Genomic DNA, 21,275 nt, shown 5'->3' on the forward strand with positions numbered 1-21,275 from the left:
CCCCTCAGGCCCAAAAACGAATTAGAAAAACATTAAACCTGTTAACAAACAGTCAAACACACTGCCACAGCTCTGCTGTGGCTCCTACCTGCCCTTAAAAACGATTTTTGCAGGAACAAAACCCTCTATAGAGGTCCTAAAAGCCAGAGGACTCCTTCAGGGAAGCTGGATGGCTCAGACTGGAAACGAAAATAGGCCCCTCCCACCATGCACTCAAAGTCAGAGGGCCTTAAAAAAGTACTCCTAGGAGTAATCTAACAAGCCATGTGGAAACTAGGCCCCAAATAAAGATTTATCACCCTCAGAGAAAAAACATTTTTATTTATAAATCATGCAAACGTTTTTACACTAAGTAATATAGGTATTAACATGAATATTATCCCTTTTTGCAAGCATGATCCCAGTTGTTGTTAAATCACTGTATCAGGCTTACCTTAAATATACCAGGCACTGTCAGCATTTTCTAGACCTTATCTCTCTAGAAAAAAATATACTGAACATACCTCAAAGCAGGCAATCTGCAAACCGTCCCCCCAACTGAAGTTTTCTTTCCATACTCTTCAGTTATGTGTGAGAACAGCAATGGACCTTAGTTACAAACCGCTAAGATCATCAAACCTCCAGGCAGAAGTCTTCTTCCAATTTCTGCCTGAGAGTAAAAACAGTACAACGCCGGTACCGTTTAAAAATAACAAACTTTTGATTGAAGGTAAAACTACACTGAGTCACCACATCTCTCTTGATACTTCCTTTCTTGTCGAGAGCTGCAAGAGAATGACTGGGGGTGGCAGTTACAGGAGGAGCTATATAGACAGCTCTGCTGTGGGTGTCCTCTTGCAGCTTCCTGTTGGGAAGGAGAATATCCCACAAGTAATGGATGAACCCATGGACTGGATACACCTTTACAAGAGAAATGTGTGTTTAAGCCCCTAGGGTATACTGTGTCAAGCTCAGAGATCCACTTCGCCTCATTTTGTAATAAGAACCTCTTCCTATCACCCCCTCTCTTCAGTGGTGGGATATGGTCTGTAGGGCAGCATCTCAGGCTTGACAAAGGGTGCCCACGGTCAAGGAAATGTTTTGCAACAGGCTGGTCCGATTCACCCTTCTCTATCGCTAATCTGATGCTGGAACTGTGTACGGCCATCCTTTCTTTGAGCATGTACTCAGTCTTTCCAATGTAAACATCCACACACTGGCATTTAATAAGATAAACCACGTATCATATGGCCTGTTGCAAAACATTTCCTTGACCGTGGGCACTCTGTGTCAAGTCTGAAATGCTGCCCTATAGACCATATCCCACCACTGAAGAGAGGGGGTTATAGAAAGAGGTTCTTATTACAAAGAGAGGCGAAGTGGATCTCCAAGCTTGACACAGTATACCCTAGCGGCTTAAACACATATTGTCACTATCTAGCTTTCTTTGAAATATAGATAAGAGTATTCTTTCTTAATGTTTAACCATAACTTAACATCAGTATCGTCATGTACAAGATGGTTGTTTAATGTAAATAGTGATGTATAGAAGTTTTGTATATTATACTATGCACTTAGTCTCATTACATTTTATCTCTTCCAGCAAGAAAAATGAAGGAGTCAATCACAGGAAGTTTACCTGATAATGCAAACATTTTTTTTGCAGCACATATTGTTTCCACTAGATGGCAGAGATGTGATGCACCTGAGACAACTTACACCTAGGTTGCACCTGATATGTGGGCGGGGTATAATTATTGTTTAAGGTATAAATGTTTGCACATTAAGTCTGTAGGTTATCTTGACAAAGGCCCAAGTTGGGGACAAAACGTTGACAATAAATGTTTTTGAAAAGAAAAGCAACATGAGTTGGAGTCATCTGTGAAATAATTTTAATTATGCTTACCTGATAATTTTCTTTTCTTCAAATGGAGAGAGTCCACAGCTGCATTCATTACTTTTGGGAAATAAGAACCTGGCAACAAGGAGGAGGCAAAGACACCCCAGCCAAAGGCTTAAATACTCCTCCCACTTCCCTCATCCCCCAGTTATTCTGCCGAGGAACAAGGAACAGTAGAAGAAATACCAGGGTGAAAAGGTGCCAGAAGAATAAAAAATAAGAGACGCCCCACAGAACAAATACGGGTGGGGAGCTGTGAACTCTTTCCATCTGAAGAAAAGAAAATTATCAGGTAAGCATAATTTATAAATGGAAAGATTGCACAGCTGCATTCATTACTTTTGGAAAACAATACCTAAGCTATAGAGGACACTGAATGCAAAAATGGGAGGGTACAATAGGCGGCCAATTTTGAGGGCACCAGGCCTGAAAAACCACACCCAAACAAACCAAGCTTCGTCGGAGCCGGGCAAAAAAAACTATAGTAGGAAAGCTTAACTAGATACCTCAAGCAAACTCACTGAAGCCAATACTTAACAGTACCAATATCCCCAAAAGGGAAAGAATAAGGGTAAGCCAAAGGGATATACGATAAAGGTAGACAACGCCCAACCCACAATGAGCAATTGGGCATCATCAAGGAGAAGAAACATCTCCCAAACATTGTGCAACAGCACCGAAAAAGACAGCTGAAGACAAAGTCCTCAAAACGTCAGAACTCAGAGACTGAGCAAACAGAAATAACAAGTAGCAAACTCAGAAAATAAACATCTGAGTCCAGTAACACGCTGACATCCGTAGGAAGACACAGAGAAAACACTATTCGTAAGGAAGAAGCGGCCACAATCCAGGCCGCCAAGCCTACTCAAAGATCTCAAAGGGGGAAAGGCACAGAACCTCTAAAAAAGAAGGTCCACTATCACCCCCAAGACCTGAGGATGAACAAGAGATCTCAGATCCTACACCTAGCAGGACCAGCCCAAGCAACGACAGATCTGAACGCAAGGGAACCAAAAGGAACCCCAAGACCAGCCCCCAAAAGGGCGGAAGAATGGACACAGCCACTTCAACCAAGAGACAATCGAGCAGGCGTTAGACCTAAGGAGACTAAGGAATACCAATTGCTGTAAGCAATTGAAAGAGTGTACTTACATAGCACTCAACAGCACTGGTTATACACTAGCTGAATACCATAGGTAAAGAAGCCCATAGAAGGCAAGTTTAAAACTTAACTTTTAATAACTATGTTAAAAAATAAATTCTAAAAGATTCAGTCAGTGTGACAGAGAACGAAGGTGATTTAAAGGGGGGATGATACCTCCCAAATCACAATGTATATAGTATAAAGACCCCTGTATGATCTCCTTAAATTATGCCCTTGGTTGAAAGGGAGTAATACAAATGTACCGCCTTATTCAATTGATTGGGGTGTATGTCACTATCACAATGAGATCACCCCTATTGTTACTCTTTATCTGAGTCCGGGGGTATCTGAGTTAGTATCACACCTTCAAATAAATTATATGGTACAATTGCCTTTAGGAGATGTGAGTTGAAAAAATTTAATTGTCAATTGTTCTGTACCTGGATTGAATGAATACTCCTATTGTTTACCTATCGGTTAATAATTCCTTGTAAGGTTCAATACAAATTGTCCTCACATTTATCTAAAAATCACTCAGTGTACTGGCATTGTTTTGATTCTTTAATAGATTGTAATGATGATACTGTTACAATATCACGTACTTGTAGTATCAATTCTGTTTTTTATCATCCAGTCAGATAATAAAGCTGCCAGGGATGTGTTGGATCTTAAAGTACCCTCACTGTTACAATAAATTTACATAATATTGGGGTGAACCACCTGAAAGATAATGTAATTCACTGGAGTAAGGTAATTGAATAGATCCTGATAATAGTTCTGATTTATTACCCTAATTGTATTATACTCCTCTGCGTATTGAACACTGTTGTTGTATTTTTTATCACTATGTAATGGATATGAATGGTGTAGCGGAGCCTAAATTGTAATTTAATAGTCCTAGCTGTCCGATGTTTCCCTTATCGTTGGGAAACAATCTTAGCTGCACCCACAATAGATATTCCTATTGGTATAAGTTTCCGGATTCCGCTTATTGTATCCCTCTTAGAAATACACCACAATTGGTAACCCCGTAACTATTCAGTAATGTATTGTTTAATGTTGAGATGTAATAATATTGAGGGATGCTTGGTGTAACATACTTTGATATAGCAATACTTCAGAGACACTTGCACGTTGGATGGATACCAATCTAAGTTGGTTTATTGTTGGGAGGTCAAAATATAATTTACAGAGGGGCTGTATATATCTGGGGACCGCTATTCCTATATAACCAGTAGTGAACTCGTTCGGGTCAAATTTGTTTTATATGCCGGGTTATTTGGTCTTACCCATTAAGATGGCAATTTGAATAATACCCAAACTGAAAAGTACACAGGTTATCTCATGTATGTAATTCTACAGATCTCTTAGACTTAGTATTAAAAGTCAGTCCCGCGATTTGTGTTGTTTCCACTGTTAGATTGTTTGCATTGTTATTATTATTAGCACCGTGATATCGCTGGGAGAGACAAAAATATATATCTTAGAATACTTCTAATTCGTTCCCTAAACTTGTGATCCCGCTATTGCCCTCTATTTGTGACTGACAGCATCGCTATTTGGTATATATAGGAGGGAGCTGATCTCCCCTCTTCTAGTAGTTCAATTTAAAGTATGAGCGGAACCGTTGGACCTAAGGAGATCTAGCAATGCCACCCGACTAAGTCTCAATGCGGAGCCAGCAGCTCCCCAGATGGATAGGAACAACTCAAAGAGCATACCAATCCCCAAACCAGATACAAATCTGTTCCAACCTCCAGAACACAAGAGAGGCCCCTAAAAAAGGGAACCACACCTCCGTAAGGAGGACAACGAACCCCCTGAAGAGAAGAGCGTTGATAAACACCTGCCCATAAGACAGGAAGTCGTAGGAAGAACCGAGAGGACACAAGGCCACGTCACTGACATACACGGAAGAACCCCTTAAAACACCATCATGCTAGCACACATACCAGGCACAAAAGTGACAGCTGAGCAACCGCAAACCTTCCGTTTGCTAAGCAGAGAAGCCCACCATCAGGTCACGTTAGTTGGCTGTCCCAAGGGAACCGTATCATCCGGCACAAAACAAGCCGAAAGGAGCCACGGCTCTCAGTAAATCTGGCCAAGTTGTAAAACAGAACAGCCAGAACAAGGGCTAAGTTCAAGTACCCCGTAAACTGGAACCCCTGGCCAGTCCTAGGATCATAAGGTCCGGTAACATCCCACAGCGGGATCGACAACCGGAAGATCAGGACAAGAAGCCCGGGCCACACAAATTATTAGATTAAACAATCTTCCAGGAACATAAATCCCTCGTCTGATATAAAAAAACAGACATCCCAGGGAAAAAAATCCAGAATAACCCGGATAACAAGAGCAAGAAATCCCTTGCAAGTCCCGCCCCAAAGGGAAGAGACCACCCCTTGCAGGAGCCCAAGAGTCCAAAGAGCCAGGGCCATAAAAGAACACAAGAGCTAACAGGCGTCCAAGCAACATTAACCTGACTGTGGAGGAGACTGATAAGTCCCATAACCGAAAAGGATAAAGTCCCCAAATAGCTCAAAAATGTGTCTGAGTAAAACACGAAGGCGAACCAGCCTGTAACGAAAAGCCCAACATTTCGGAACAGTTACACCCGCAGGGAACTGCGCATGCCCTCCAGTGGCCGAGAGATCTGGGGCAATCGGGCACGAGCACAATCGCAAATAAACATCTGGACTTTGAATACGAGCAAGCGCCAAAAGCATGTAAAAGCGAAAACGTGCCACAACCTCCGGGGGGAACAATCCACCCTCCGAGGAGGAAAACTAATAACCTGGGTTACCCGCATGTGTATTAGTACTAGGGAGCGGTAGGGAACTTGCATAGCACCGGTATTACGAGTTTGCCTGGGAGGCCAAAAAGTGAGCGGTACACTCTAAAACCACAAGATCTGGAACGCCATATAAAGTCAGTAGTTATGAGTTTTACGTTACAAATCTGTAACGTAAAACTCATAACTAAAGTGTTACAAAGTACACTAAACACCCATAAACTACCTATTAACTCCATAAACCGAGGCCCTCCCGCATCGCAAACACTAAAATAAAATTATTAACCCTTAATCTGTCGTCCCAGACATCGCCACCACTTAATAAACCTACTAACCCCTATTCCACCCCTCCCCAAAATCGTCGCCACTATAATAAACCTATTAACCCATAAACCGCCGCCCTCCTGCATCGCAAACACTAAAATAAAATTATTATAAATTATTTATTAAAATAAATCTAAATAAACCTTACAATTATATAAATATAAATATTATATACTAAATAATTCCTATTTAAAACTAAATACATACTTACCTGCAAAAAAAAAAAAAAAAAAAAACCTAAGCTAGCTACAATATAACTAATAGTTATATTGTAGCTAGCTTAGGTTTTATTTTTATTTCACAGCTAAGTTTGTATTTATTTTAACTAGGTAGACTAGTTAGTAAATTAACTATTTGCTAACTACCTAGTTAAAATAAATACAAAGTTACCTGTAAAATAAAACCTGACCTACCTTACACTAAATACCAACATTACAATAAAATGAAATACATTAAATTAATAAAATACAATTTACTAAATTACAAAAAAAATAAACACTAAATAAAAAATAAATAAAACGAAATTATCAAAAATAGAAACGAATTACTCCTAATCTAATAGCCCTATTCAAATAAAAAAGCCCCACCCCCCAAAATTAAAAAAAACCCTAGCCTACACTAAACTGCCAATGGCCCTTTAAAGGGCCTTTTGCGGGGCATTGCCCCAAAGATAACAGCTCTTTTACCTGTAAAAAAAAATACAAACACCCCCCCCCAGTAAAACCCACCACAAACCCAACCAAACCCTAAATAAACCTAAGCTAAACATTGCCCGGAAAAGGACTTCGCCAGGTGGATGAAGATCGAAGAGGCCTCATGGATGAAGACTTCTTGCAGCTTGGATGAAGACTTCGCCGGCTGGGTGAGGGTGGATGTCCGGACTTCAATAACTGTAAGTGGATCGTCGGGGGTTAGGTTTTTTTTTTTAAGGGTTTATAGGGTGGGTTTTTTTTAGGTTAGGGTTTTGGGCAATGTAAAAGAGCTAAATGCCCTTTTAAGAGCAATGCCCATCCAAATGCCCTTTTCAGGGCAATGTTTAGATAGGTTTTTATTTGGGGTTTGGTGTTTAGGTTTTACTGTTGGGAGGTGTTTGTATTTTGTATTACAGCTAAAAGAGCTGATTTCTTTGGGGCAATGACCAGCAAAAGGCCTTTTTAAGGGCCATTGGCAGTTTAGTGTAGGCTAGGTTTTTTTTTTTTTTTCGCGGGGCTTTTTTATTCTGATAGGGCTATTAGATTAGGAGTAATTTGTTTTTATTTTTGATAATGTGTTTTTTTTTATTTTTTGTAACTTAGTGTTTATTTTTTTTGTAAGTTAGAATTTTTTTTTTTAATAATTTAATTTATTTTATTGTAATGTTAGTTTTTAGTGTAAGGTAGCTTAGGTTTTATTTTACAGGTAACTTTGTATTTATTTTAACTAGGTAGCTAGTAAATAGTTAAATATTTTCTAACTAGTCTACCTAGTTAAAATAAATACAAACTTACCTGTGAAATAAAAATAAAACCTAAGATAGCTACAATATAACTATTAGTTATATTCTAGCTAGCTTAGGTTTTTTTTTTTTTACAGGTAAGTATGTATTTAGTTTTAAATAATTTTATTTAGTTAATAATTGTAAGGTTTATTTAGATTTATTTTAATTATATTTAAGTTAGGGGGTGTTAGGGTTAGACTTTGACTTACGTTAGGGGTTAACAACTTTAGTATAGTGGTGGCGACATTGGGGGCAGCAGATTAGGAGTTAATAACTAATGTAGGTGACGGTGATGTTAGGGGCAGCAGATTAGGGTTTAATAACTTATGTAGGTGGCGGCGATATCGGGGACGGCATATTAGGGGTTAATAACTAATGTAGGTGGTGGCCAATGTTAGGGGCAGCAGATTAGAGGTGTTTAGACTTGGGGTTTATGTTAGGGTGTTGGGTTTAAACTTAACTTTTTCTTTTCTTTATAGACATCAATGGGCTGCTTTACAGAGCTTTTGTTTCCGCAATCGCAGGTGTTAGGCTTTTTTTTGCCGGCTCTCCCCATTGATGTCTATGGGGAAATCATGCACGAGCACGTCAAAGCAGCACTTGAATTCGGTGCGGCATGGAGCTCAATGCCACCATATCGCCCGCACAAGCCTGCTTTTTCAAACCCTGAATACCAGCGCTATAGGGAGGTGAAATGACGTCACTTTTGTGGCAGTCGTTAATTTCCCTATAGCGCTAAAAACTCGTAATCTAGCTGTTAGAGAGGAACTGGGCTTCAATATGGTTAGAAGTTCCTTTCACAGAAGAAATCAAGCACATCATGCTTCACCACCTCCTAAGGAGGTAAAGTTTGTAAAACTGAGGTATGAGTGAGGTGGGAGGTGTATTTATAGGCATTTGAGGTTTGGGAAACTTTGCCCCCTCCTGGTAGGAATGTATATCCCATACGTCACTAGCTCATGGACTCTTGCCACCTATATGAAAGAAAGACAAGTCATTGTGACAGATTATAGAGGGTTTATGAAAGATTTCCCATGAGGTGAAACAAATAATCATAAACCATACCCCAAATACATCCCTCTGACAAGCACTGTTCTCTGAGGCAAATCCAGGACTCAATATATACTGAATACCCCTTTCTTTGAAGAATCAAACGCACATCTTCATTCTTCAACCACCTCCAGCGGAAGCAAAGTAAAGACTGAGGTATGTGTGAGGTGGGAGGGATCTTATAGAGCTCTGGGGTTTGGAACTCTTTGCCTCCTCCTAGTGGCAGAAAAGGGTAATTCCCATGAGTAATTAATCATGGGCTCTCACCACCTCATTTTGCTGCATCATTCCAACCTGCAGCATGTTACACTGATTTTTTTTTTTTTTTTTTTAAATAACAAGATCTGGATGCCTGAGCTTCAGCTGGTAAACCAATCAGGAGGGGTGGTTGCATGACCCCACACAAATCAATCACAGCATTAAACACAGAGTTAGCTAGATTCATAAATGCATTGTAATTTTTGGACTAGAATGTCTTAATTACATTTTAAGTCACCTCACTGAAAAAACTATTCATAGTAAAAAGGTAACCTAAACATAAAAATCAATGATAACAAAAATGTACTAACCACAGGATCTGTTGGATGAAACATATTAAACAAACGATTACAAATATCTTTAGGCAAAATGTGATCTTGACTTCCACTGTTTTCTGGACGGATGCCACGCAATGCCAAAAAGACTGCCAAAGGTGATCCCATACAGAAGAAATTTTCAACCTAAAAGGATATGCATAAATGTTGAAAATATAATTTAAAAAGCAATCTTGCCATAATCACAGGTATAAACACTATGTATATTTTGTGATGATACAGAAAATAGAAAAATAAATTCATCCCTGATAAGTCAAAGAGGCATGATTTCTTAAGTATTATAAAGATATTGTGCAATGTCTAGTAATGCAAGGTTTAACAGGAAACCACCATGGCACCTTCAATGGGGCCTGATGCCTTTGTCAGCCTTGAAGCCACTGTCATAATGGCTGTTTTAAGAGCCTAGTTGTACTAAGAGACAACAATTGCAGGTGGACTAACATATTTCCTCTACATCTTATTTGGGGACTATAATTCCCAGCATGCCAGAGAGCTGTATATCAACGCAAAGGGACTTTTAAAGATATACAGCAACATAATCTATTGCCGTGTCCCTAAAGTGCTAGAGTATCAAGGAACCAGAGTTGTGTTTCTATACTGGGGACTGATTGTGCCACTGAATTGTTGTGTTTAGGTTATAACAAATTTTGTTTCTCCTTGTGTGTGTATGCAATGGTTCAAGTGAATCTGTCTCTATGCATTTGCATCCAAACCACAAAGTTATTTGGTCTCTGGGTTATAGAATAGCTTACTATTCCAATTTAAATGTACTATTCTAAACTAAGAAATTATCTGATATTAAAAGAACAAAAAAAATCTTTACACTGACTAGGAAGCAAATTATGAATGAATTACAAATAAAAAAAATGAAGCTCGAAAACAAACACAGAGAATATCAGCAATATGAGAATGTCGAAGAAAATGTACTCACTTTAAATTTTAAGGCAGGAGTGCTAGCGTGTGAGGTTGCCAATCCATGCAGTCTGTCTTCTAACTCTTTTAATCTACAAAGTGAAAACAGCTTATTACTTAAAGGACCACCAAACACAATAGAATAACACAATCAGTAAATGCATAATAAAAAGCCTGTGCAAAAGCAATTAGTTTGAATTTCAAATGTAGATTTCTGATACATTTTAAAGTTAGTTATATTTTCCCTCCCACTGCATCATGTGATAGCCATAAGCCAATCACAAAATGCATATACGTATTTTCTGTGAATCTTACACATGCTGAGTAGGAGCTGGTGCCTCAGAAACTGTGTATGTAAAAAGATTTAGATAATGAAAGCGATTTAGAAAGTTGTTTTAAATTGTGTGCTCCATCTGAATAATGGAAGTTTAATTTTGACTTGAGTGTCCCTTTAAGATTTGTCATTTTATGGTATACATAAATATAAAACTAATTACTATAATCTGGAGTTGAAACAACTTTATTCAAAAGAGTCAGGAAGGGATAAAAAAAAAAGAAGAAAGAAAATGTATGCTTACCTGATAAATGTATTTCTTTCCGGATATGGCGAGTCCACGGCTTGAGTAATTACTGTTGGGAATATCACTCCTGGCCCAAAGAGCACCACAGTTAAACTGCTAAGTATCACTCCCTTACCCACAACCCCCAGTCATTCGACCGAAGGGAAATGGAGAAAAAGGAGTAACACAAGGTGTAGAGGTGCCTGAGGATATAGTCAAAAGAACAACGGTCTTAAAATATCCGGAAATAAATAAGTTTATCAGGTAAGCATACATTTTGTTTTTCTTTCCTAAGATATGGTGAGTCCACGGCTTGAGTAATTACTGTTGGGAACCAATACCCAAGCTAGAGGACACAAATAAATAGGGAGGGACAAAACAGGCAGTCCAAAACAAAAGCCTCAGCCTAGGCAAAAGTATCAAATTTGTTAAATTTGGAAAAAGTATGTAGAGAAGACCAAATTGCAGCCTTGCAAATTTTTTCCACAGAAGCTTCATTTTTGAAAGCCCAAGAAGAGGCAACAGCTCTTGTGGACTGAGCCGTAATTCTCTTAGGAGACTGCTGCCCAGCACTCTCATAAGCCAAAGGAATTATACTTCGTAAACCAAAAAGAAAGTAGTAGCAGTAGCTTTCTGACCTTTACGTTTCCCAGAGAAACAGACAAAGAGGGCAGAGGACTGTCGAAAATACTTAGTCGTCTGCAAGTAGAATTTAAGAGCACGTACAATATGCAAATTGTGTAACAAACGTTATTTGGAAGAAGGAGGATTAGGACATGGAGAGGGAACAACAATTTCCTAAATGATGTTTCAATTAGAAACAACCTTAGAAAGGAAACCTAACTTAGTACGAAGAACCGCCTTATAGGCATGAAAAATAAGATAAGGGGAAATCAAACTGCAGAGCTGAAAGTTCCGAGACACTTCGAGCAGAAGAGATAGCAACAAGAAACAAAACATTCCAAGATAACTTAATGTCTATGGAATGCAACGGCTCAAATAGAGCCAGCTGTAAAAACTTTAAGAACAAAGATTAAGGCTCCAAGGAGGTGCAACAGACTTAAAGACAGGCCTGATTTTGACCAAGGCCTGACAAAAAGATTGCACATCTGGCACATCCGCCAAACATTTATGTAGTAAAACTGATAAAGCAGAAATCTGACCCTTCAGGGTACTGACTGAAAATTCCTTCTCCAGGCCTTCCTGAAGAAAATATAAAATTCTAGGAATTCTAATTCTACTCCAAGAGTAGCCCTTGGATTTAAACCAATAAAAATATTTACTAGTAACAGGCTTGCCAGTCTGAATCATGGTCTCAATGACTGACTCAGAAAAATTACGATTAGACAGAATTAAGCGTTCAATCTCCAAGCAGTCAGCTTCAAATAAATGAGATTTGGATGAAGGAAGTGACCCTGAATCAGGAGGTCCTTCCTCAGAGGTAGTCTCCAAGGTGGGAGAGATGATATCTCCACTAGGTCTGCAAACCAGATCCTGCGAGGCCACGCAGGGGCTATTAGAATCACTGACGCCCTCTCCTGTTTGATACGAGCAATGACTTGTGGAAGGAGAGCAAACGGAGGAAACAGGTATGCCAACCTGAAAACCCAAGGAACCACCAGTGCATCTATCAGAACGGCCTGCAGATCTCTTGACATTAAACCGTACCTTGGAAGCTTGGCAGTCTGACGGGTCACCATCAGATCTAACTCCGGCACCCCCCATTTGAGGACTAAGCTGGAAAACACTCCCCAGGATGAAAAGTCTGTCTGCTCAGAAAATCCGCTTCCCAGTTATCTACACCTGGAATGTGGATGGCAGATAGACAGCAATTGTGGGTCTCTGCCCACTGAAGAATCTGAGTAACCTCCTTCATGGCTAAGGAACTCCGAGTTCCTCCCTGGTGACTGAAGTAAGCCACAGAGGTTATGTTGTCTGACTGGAACTTGATAAACTGGGCTGAGGACAACTGAGGCCACGCCAGTAGAGCATTGTAAATCCCACTTAACTCCAAGATGTTGATCGGAAGAGCAGACTCCTCCCGAGTCCAAAGGCCCTGAAATTGTAACGAGTTCCAGACTGCTCCCCAGCCACGCAGGCTGGCGTCCGTGATCAAGATCACCCAAGAAAGTCTCCGAAAGCATGTGCCCTGAGACAGATATTCCTGAGAAATCTACTACGGAAGAGAATCCCTTGACGACTATTCTCTGAATTAGATCCGCATGGTTGCCATTCCATTGTCTAAGCATGCACAACTGGAGAGGTCTTAAATGAAATCGAGCTAAAGGAATGATGTCGATGGAAGCCACCATCAGACCGATAACCTCCATACATTGAGCCACTGAAGGTTGAGCAGTAGCCTGAAGAGAGAGGCAAGAGGAAATTTAGTTTTTCCTGACCTCTGTCAGAAAAATCATCAATAGAGAATCTATTATGGCCCCCAAGAACACTACTCTTGTAGCAGGGGAAAGGGAGCTTTTTTCCAGATTCACATTCCATCCGCGGGAACGAAGAAAAGACAACAATATCTCTGTGTGAGATTTTGCTTGTTGAAAAAATGGTGCCTGAACCAATGTCGTCCAGGTAGGGTGCCAGAGCAATTCTACGAGAACGGATCACTGGCAAAATAGCCCCCAGAACCTTTGAAAAAATTCTGGGAGCAATGGCTAGCCCAAATGGAAGGGCCATGAAATGGAAATGTTTGTCCAGAAAGGCAAATCTCAGGAATCTGTGATGGTCCCTGTAAATAGGAACATGAAGATATGCATCCTTTAGGTCTATGGTTGTCATGAATTGACCCTCTTGTACTAAAAGGAAGAATGGAGCGTATAGTCTCCATCTTAAAGGATGGAACTTTGAGAAACTTGTTTAGACACTTCAAGTCTAGAATAGGACGAAAAGTTCCCTCTTTTTTGGGAACCACAAATAAGTTGGAGTAGAACCCGAGACCCTGTTCCTGAACTGTAACTGTCACTCCCAGGGAGGAAAGATGTTGTATACATTCCAAGAACGCCTTTCTCTTCATCTGGTCTGCAGATAATCTTGACAGAAGGAATATGCCTCTGGGAGGAAAAGTCTTGAATTTTAATTTGAAACCCTGGGATACTAAGTCCACAGTCCAGGGATCTGGGACATCTTGTAGCCAGGCTTGAGAGAACTGAGAAAGTCTGCCCCCCACCTGATCTGATCTTGGATCAGGGGCAAACCCTTCATGCTGATTTGGAATCAGCTGCAGGTTTCTTTAATTGTTTCCCCTTGTTCCAAGACTGATTGGGTTTCCAAGAAGACTTGGATAGTTCCTGCTTGGAAGAAGAAGGCTTTCCTCTGAAGTTACGAAAGGAACAAAAATTACTCAGAAGTCCTTTAGGCCTATTCTTATCTTGAGGTAGAAAAGACCCTTTCCCACCCGTAATATCAGAGATAATTTCTGCCAAGCCGGGTCCAAACAAGGTTTTGAGAAAAACAAACAGGTCTTGCTGCTGCAGCTCCCTGAATGCTCTTAGCAAATGGAATGAGGAAGTGGAACAAACCACTGGGCTAATGCTGGAGGGGGTGCACGCTGCAGTGGCCAAACAAGTCAGCTAAAAAGCATCAAAAGAAAAAAAGATGCAGCTGCACTACAAAAGGCACCAGATAGAAGGCTGAAAAAAGTGGAAACTATTGAATTTTAAAATACAGATACATATCAGGAAACTCCTGACTAGTTTTTGTGCCACACCAGGCACTTAATCATAGGATATGTGATACTGCTCAGGCTCCATATTTAAAGGGACCCAATTAGCCTGTAATCAAAACTTATTAAAAACATCTGACACAAGTAAAAAAAGCATATGTACAAGCTGCAGAGATATATTACACATTACTAAGAGCAAACAAAAACACAAGCACATTCAAAGGGATTCTAAACACAAGAGAAACTATACCCAAAATGACATTTGATAAAAAAATTACAAGGATATATTAATTAAACCCCCAACAGATGAAACATATATGGGACAAAAAAAGCTCTATTATTAAAGAAAAAATATAAATGAAATCAGAATCCAAAATTCAAACTAAGTATTTTATATCATTACATGCAATGTTAGCCTATTATAGAAAAAAAGAATAAGAGAATAAATAATGAAATAAATAATAAATTTAATAATTCATAAGTATGTCAATTAATTTTTGAAAGGTTTTGTCCTTGTAAGGAATCGCTAGAAGCTTGACTTTAGAGGAAACGTCCACAGACCAGGATTTCAACCATAACGCCCTGCGGGCTAGTACAGCAAAACTAGAAGTTTTAGCTCCTAGTCTAAGAACCTGTAAAATGGCATCTGCAATAAAGGAATTGGCCAACTTAAGAGCTTTAATCCTATCCTGAATTTCATCCAAGGAAGTCTCTACTTGAAGAGAATCAGACAAGGCGTCAAACCAATAAGATGCTGCACTAACTAGTCAAGGTGGCAATACACACTGCAGGTTGCCCTTGGAGACCTTGATAAACATAAATATTTTTCAAATAAACCTCCAGCTTCTTGTCCATCGGATCCTTAAAAGAGCAGTAGTTATCCTCAATAGGAATAGTGGTTCTCTTAGCCAGAGTGGAAATGGCCCCTTCAACTTTGGGTACAGTATACCAAGGTCTTTAATGGAGTCTTCGACAGGAAACATTTTCTTAAAAATGGGAGACTGGGAAAAACATAATTTATGTAAGAATTTACCTGATAAATTCATTTCTTTCATATTGGCAAGAGTCCATGAGCTAGTGATGTATGGGATATACAATCCTACCAGGAGGGGCAAAGTTTCCCAAACCTCAAAATGCCTATAAAATACACCCCTCACCACACCCACAATTCAGTTTAACGAATAGCCAAGTAGTGGGGTGATAAAGAAAGGAGTAAAAAGCATCAACAAAGGAATTTGTAAATAATTGTGCTTTATACAAAAAAATCATAACCACCATAAAAAGGGCGGGCCTCATGGACTCTTGCCAATATGAAAGAAATTAATTTATCAGGTAAATTCTTACATAAATTATGTTTTCTTTCATGTAATTGGCAAGAGTCCATGAGCTAGTGACATGTGATATCAATACCCAAGATGTGGAACTCCACGCAAGAGTCACTAGAGAGGGAGGGATAAAAATAAACAGCAGCTATTTTCCGCTGAAAAAATAATCCACAACCCAAAATATAAGTTTATTCTGTAAATGACAAGAAAAACTAAAAACATCAGCAGAAGAACCAAACTGAAAAAGCTGCCTGTCCAAGAAGACCAAGTTGCCGCTTTGCAAATCTGATCAACTGAAGCTTCATTCTTAAAAGCCCACGAAGTGGAGACTAATCTAGTAGAATGAGCTGTAATTATCTGAGGCGGGGCCTGACCCGACTCCAAATAAGCTTGATGAATCAAAAGCTTTAACCAAGAAGCCAAGGAAATAGAGGCCTTCTGACCTTTCCTAGGACCAGAAAATATAACAAATAGACTAGAAGTCTTCCTGAAATCTTTAGTAGCTTCAACATAATATTTCAAAGCTCTCACACCACATCCAAAGAATGTAAGGCTCTTTCCAAAGAATTCTTAGGATTAGGACACAAGGAAGGGACAACAATATCTCTACTAATGTTGTTAGAATTCACAACCTTAGGTAAAAATTTAAATGAGGTCCGCAAAACTACCTTATCCTGATGAAAAATCAGAAAAGTAGATTCACAAGAAAGAGCAGATAGCTCAGAAACTCTTCTGGCAGAAGAGATGGCCAAAAGGAACAACACTTTTCAAGAAAGTAGTTTAATGTCCAAAGAATGCATAGGCTCAAATGGAGGAGCCTGTAATGCCCTCAAAACCAAATTAAGACTCCAAGGAGGAGAGATTGATTTAATGACAGGCTTAATACGAACTAAAGCCTGTACAAAACAGTGAATATCAGGAAGTTTAGCAATCTTTCTGTGAAATAAAACAGAAAGAGCAGATATTTGTCCCTTCAAAGAACTTGCAGACAAACCCTTATCCAAACCATCCTGAAGAAACTGTAAAATTCTAGGAATTCTAAAAGAAAGCCAAGAGAATTTATGAGAACACCATGAAATGTAAGTCTTCCAAACTCGAGAATAAATCTTTTTAGAGACAGATTAATGAGCTTGTAACATAGTTTTAATCACTGAGTCAGAGAAACCTCTATGACTTAGCACTAGGCGTTCAATTTCCATCCTTCAAATTTAATTATTTGAGATCCTGATGGAAAAACGGACCTTGAGACAGTAGGTCCGGCCCTTAATTGAAGTGGCCAAGGTTGGCAACTGGACATCCGAACAAGATCCGCATACCAAAACCTTGGAAAGAAAGAGATAATAATCTAGACTTAGATGTCATATCAGCATACCAAGATTTAAGCCAAAAGCTCTTCTAGCTAAAATAGCTAATGACATGGATCTAACATCAATATATTATGATAATATCTGATAACATCTGATAATATTTGATATGATATCAAAAATAGCATCACAAATAAAATGATTAGCATGTTGCAGTAAACGAACAATGCTAGATAAGTCAGAATCCAATTCTTGTTGCGCTAAATTCTCCAACCAAAAAGTTGATGCACCTGCAACATCAGCCAAAGAAATTGCAGGCCTGAGAAGATGACCTAAATATAAATAAGCTTTCCTTACATAAGATTCAAGTTTCCAATCTAAAGGATCTTTAAAAGAAGTACTATCTTCCATAGGAATAGTGGTACGTTTAGCAAGAGTAGAAATAGCCCCATCAACTTTGGGGATCTTTTCCCAAAACTCCATTGAAATTTCTGGTAAAGGATACAATTTTTTAAACCCTGAAGAAGGAATAAAAGTAGTACCGGCTTACTCCATTCCTTAGAAATCATATCAGAAATAGCATCAGGAATAGGAAAAACCTGGAGTAACCACAGGAGGTTTAAAAGCAGAATTTAAACGTTTACTAGTTTTAATGTCAAGAGGACTAGCTTCCTCAATATCCAAAGTAATTAACACTTCTTTTAACAAAGAACGAATATACTCCATTTTAAATAAATAAGTAGATTTGTCGGTGTCAGTATCTGAGGAAGGATCTTCTGAATCAGATAGATCCTCATCAGAGGAGGATAATTCATTATGTTGTCGGTCATTTGAAATTTCATCAACTTTATGAGAATGTAACTATAGGCTCACTGCAAAGAGGTATACGCGTTATTGTAAAATGTGATTTTCAGATGACTGGGGACAATTTCTCAACATATTCTCATTATTCACATCAGAATGACTATACTATTTTCCTTTATTATTGTTGTCAATAGACATGTTATATTTTGTCAATACTAAAAAACGCAATAAAAGATTATTTAAAAAAAATAAAATAATTAAATATGGCTTGTTCTGGACCAGATTCGCACACATCAAAATCCAAGAATTCACACTTTTCATACTAGCAGAACGTAGTTCTTGTAGATATGGTACTGGACTTTTATGAGTACCTGTTTGGATGTCATGCAAAGCAAATATCACATAAAAACATAATTTATGTAAGAACTTACCTGATAAATTCATTTCTTTCATATTGGCAAGAGTCCATGAGCTAGTGACGTATAGGATATACAATCCTACCAGGAGGGGCAGAGTTTCCCAAACCTCAAAATGCCTATAAATACACCCCTCACCACACCCACAATTCAGTTTAACGAATAGCCAAGAAGTGGGGTGATAAAGATGGAGTAAAAAGCATCAGCAAAGGAATTTGGAAATAATTGTGCTTTATACAAAAAAATGACAACCACCATAAAAAGGGATGGGCCTCATGGACTCTTGCCAATAATAAAGAAATTAATTTATCAGGTAAGTTCTTACATAAATTATGTTTTCTTCATGTAATTGGCAAGAGTCCATAAGCTAGTGACGTATGGAATAGCAATACCCAAGATGTGGAACTCCACGCAAGAGTCACTAGAGAGGGAGGAATAAAAAATAAAAACAGCCATTTCCGCTGAAAAAAATTAATCCACAACCCAAATCATAAGTTTAGTCTCATAATTGAAACGAAAAAACTTAAATTAGAAGCAGCAGAATCAAACTGAAACAGCTGCCTGAAGGACTTTTCTACCAAAAACTGCTTCCGGAAGCAAATACATCAAAATGATAGAATTTAGTAAAAGTATGCAACGAAGACCAAGTTGCTGCTTAACAAATCTGATCAACTGAAGCTTCATTCTTAAAAGCCCAAGAAGTGGAAACTGATCTAGAAAAATGAGCTGTAATTCTCTGAGGCAGGGTTTTACCCAACTCCAAATAAGCTTGATGAATCAAAAGCTTTAACCATGAGGACAAAGAAATGGCAGAAGCCTTCTGACCTTTCCTGGAACCAGAAAAGATAACAAATAGACTAGAAGTCTTCCTGAAATCTTTAGTAGCTTCAACATAATATTTCAGAGCTCTCACCACATCCAAAGAATGTAAAGAGTTCTCCAAAGAATTCTTAGGATTAGGACACAAAGAAGGGACAACAATTTCTCTACTAATGTTGTTAGAATTCCCAACCTTAGGTAAGAATTTAAATGAAGTCTGCAAAACTGCCTTATTCTGATGAAAAATTAGAAAAGGAGATTCACAAGAGAGCAGATAATTCAGAAACAACACTTTCCAAGAAAGCAGTTTAATGTCCAAAGAATACAATTCTAGGAAGTCTAAAAGAATGCCAAGAAAATTTATGAGAAGAACACCATGAAATGTAAGTCTTCCAAACTCGATAATAAATCTTTCTAGAAACAGATTTACGAGCCTGTAACATAGTATTAATCACTGAATCAGAGAAACCTGTATGACTAAGCACTATGCGTTCAATTTCCATATCATCAAATTTAATAATTTGAATTCCTGATGGAAAAAAACGGACCTTGAGATAGAACTTCTGGCCTTAAGGGAAGTGGCCAAGGTTGGACAAGATACCAAAACCTGTGAGGCCATGCTGGAGCCACCAGCAGCACAAACGATTGCTCCATGATGATTTTTGAGATCACTCTTGGAAGAAGAACTAGAGGCGGGAAAATATAAGCAGGTTGATAACACCAAGGAAGTGTCAATGCATCCACTGCTTCAACCTGAGGATCCCTGGACCTGGAAAGGTACCTGGGAAGTTTCTTGTTTAGATGAGATGCCATCAGATTTATTTCTGTAAGCCCCCACATCTGAACAATTTGAGAAAACACATCTGGGTGGAGAGACCACTCTCCCTGATGTAAAGTCCGACGACTGAGATAATCCGCTTCCCAATTGTCTATACCTGGGATATGAACTGCAGAAATTAGACAAGAGCTGGATTCCGCCCAAATAAATATCCGGATACTTCTTTCAAAGCTTGAGGACTTTGAGTCCCACCCTGATGATTGACATATGCCACAGTTGTGACATTGTCTGTCTGAAAACAAATGAACGGTTCTCTCTTCAACAGAGGCCAAAACTGAAGAGCCCTGAGAATCGCACGGAGTTCCAGACCCGTTTGTGAGAGTTCCTGTGTATTACCTGGCTGCCAGACGTCCTTCCTGGTTCCTGATCCCTGGCTTGTTCCTGACTCAGCTGTTTTCCTTGTTCCTGATTCCGGCTCGTCTGAGTATTCGCTTTTGCTCCTGACTCGGCTCGTCTGACTACCAGCTCTGGTTTTGACTCCTGGCTTGTTATTTTACTTGTGGACTTTTTATTATTTTTTGCTATTAATAAAGGTGTGATTATCTTTGCACTTCTCGTCTCAGTCTGATTCCTGGCACCCTGACAGGGGCTGGCTTTGATCTCTTAAATGGCTTTGATTTATTCCAATTTGAATTGATAGAGAAAAAAGGCAAGAGGCATATAGGAATGGGGTTTAAAATAATGAAAATATTTGGCGGCAAGTATGACGCACAAACAGAGAATTTTTTTTGCCGCTAACAACATCCGGAAATTTAAGACGCAACCTTGCGAAAGGACTCAGCGTTGACAAAGACGCCGTAAATGACGAAATTGCGTCATCGAACGTAACTTCGTGCAAAAAAATACCGCAATATAGTTTGGCATTTTGCGCCCTCGCGAGCCTAATTCTACCCGCAAATTTAAAATAACAGTCAAATGAAAAAAGACTATACCCCAGGTAAGAAATACATTTCCCTAAAAAATGCATTTCCCAGATATGAAACTGACAGTCTGCAAAAGGAAATATACTGACACCTGAATAATGGCAAATATAAGTACAATACATATATTTAGAACTTTATATAAATACATAAAGTGCCAAACCATAGCTGAGAGTGTCTTAAGTAATGAAAATATACTTACCGAAAGACACCCATCCACATATAGCAGATAGCCAAACCAGTACTGAAACGGTTATCAGTAGAGGTAATGGAATATGAGAGCATATCGTCGATCTGCAAAGGGAGGTAGGAGATTAATCTCTACGACCGATAACAGAGAACCTATGAAATAGATCCCCGTGAGGAAAACCATTGCATTCAATAGGTGATACTCCCTTCACATCCCTCTGACATTCACTGTACTCTGAGAGGAATCGAGCTTC

At 39.0% G+C, this 21,275-nt stretch overlaps 1 protein-coding gene across 3 annotated transcripts in view; it reads right to left on the minus strand.

Moving 5' to 3' along the window:
• The window catches only part of DDHD1 (DDHD domain containing 1), a 428,406-nt gene that overhangs the window by 108,859 nt on the left and 298,272 nt on the right, over positions 1–21,275 (minus strand). For all 3 annotated transcript variants that reach the window (XM_053697596.1, XM_053697597.1, XM_053697595.1), the window contains 2 exons: positions 10,193–10,265; positions 9,238–9,387 (listed from right to left, as the gene is read on the minus strand). In XM_053697596.1, the coding sequence (XP_053553571.1) occupies positions 9,238–9,387; positions 10,193–10,265 (223 nt within the window). The remainder of the gene's footprint in view (positions 1–9,237; positions 9,388–10,192; positions 10,266–21,275) is intronic.

Source organism: Bombina bombina, chromosome 1 (assembly GCF_027579735.1).
Source record: "Bombina bombina isolate aBomBom1 chromosome 1, aBomBom1.pri, whole genome shotgun sequence".
Classification (NCBI taxonomy): Eukaryota; Metazoa; Chordata; class Amphibia; order Anura; family Bombinatoridae; genus Bombina; species Bombina bombina.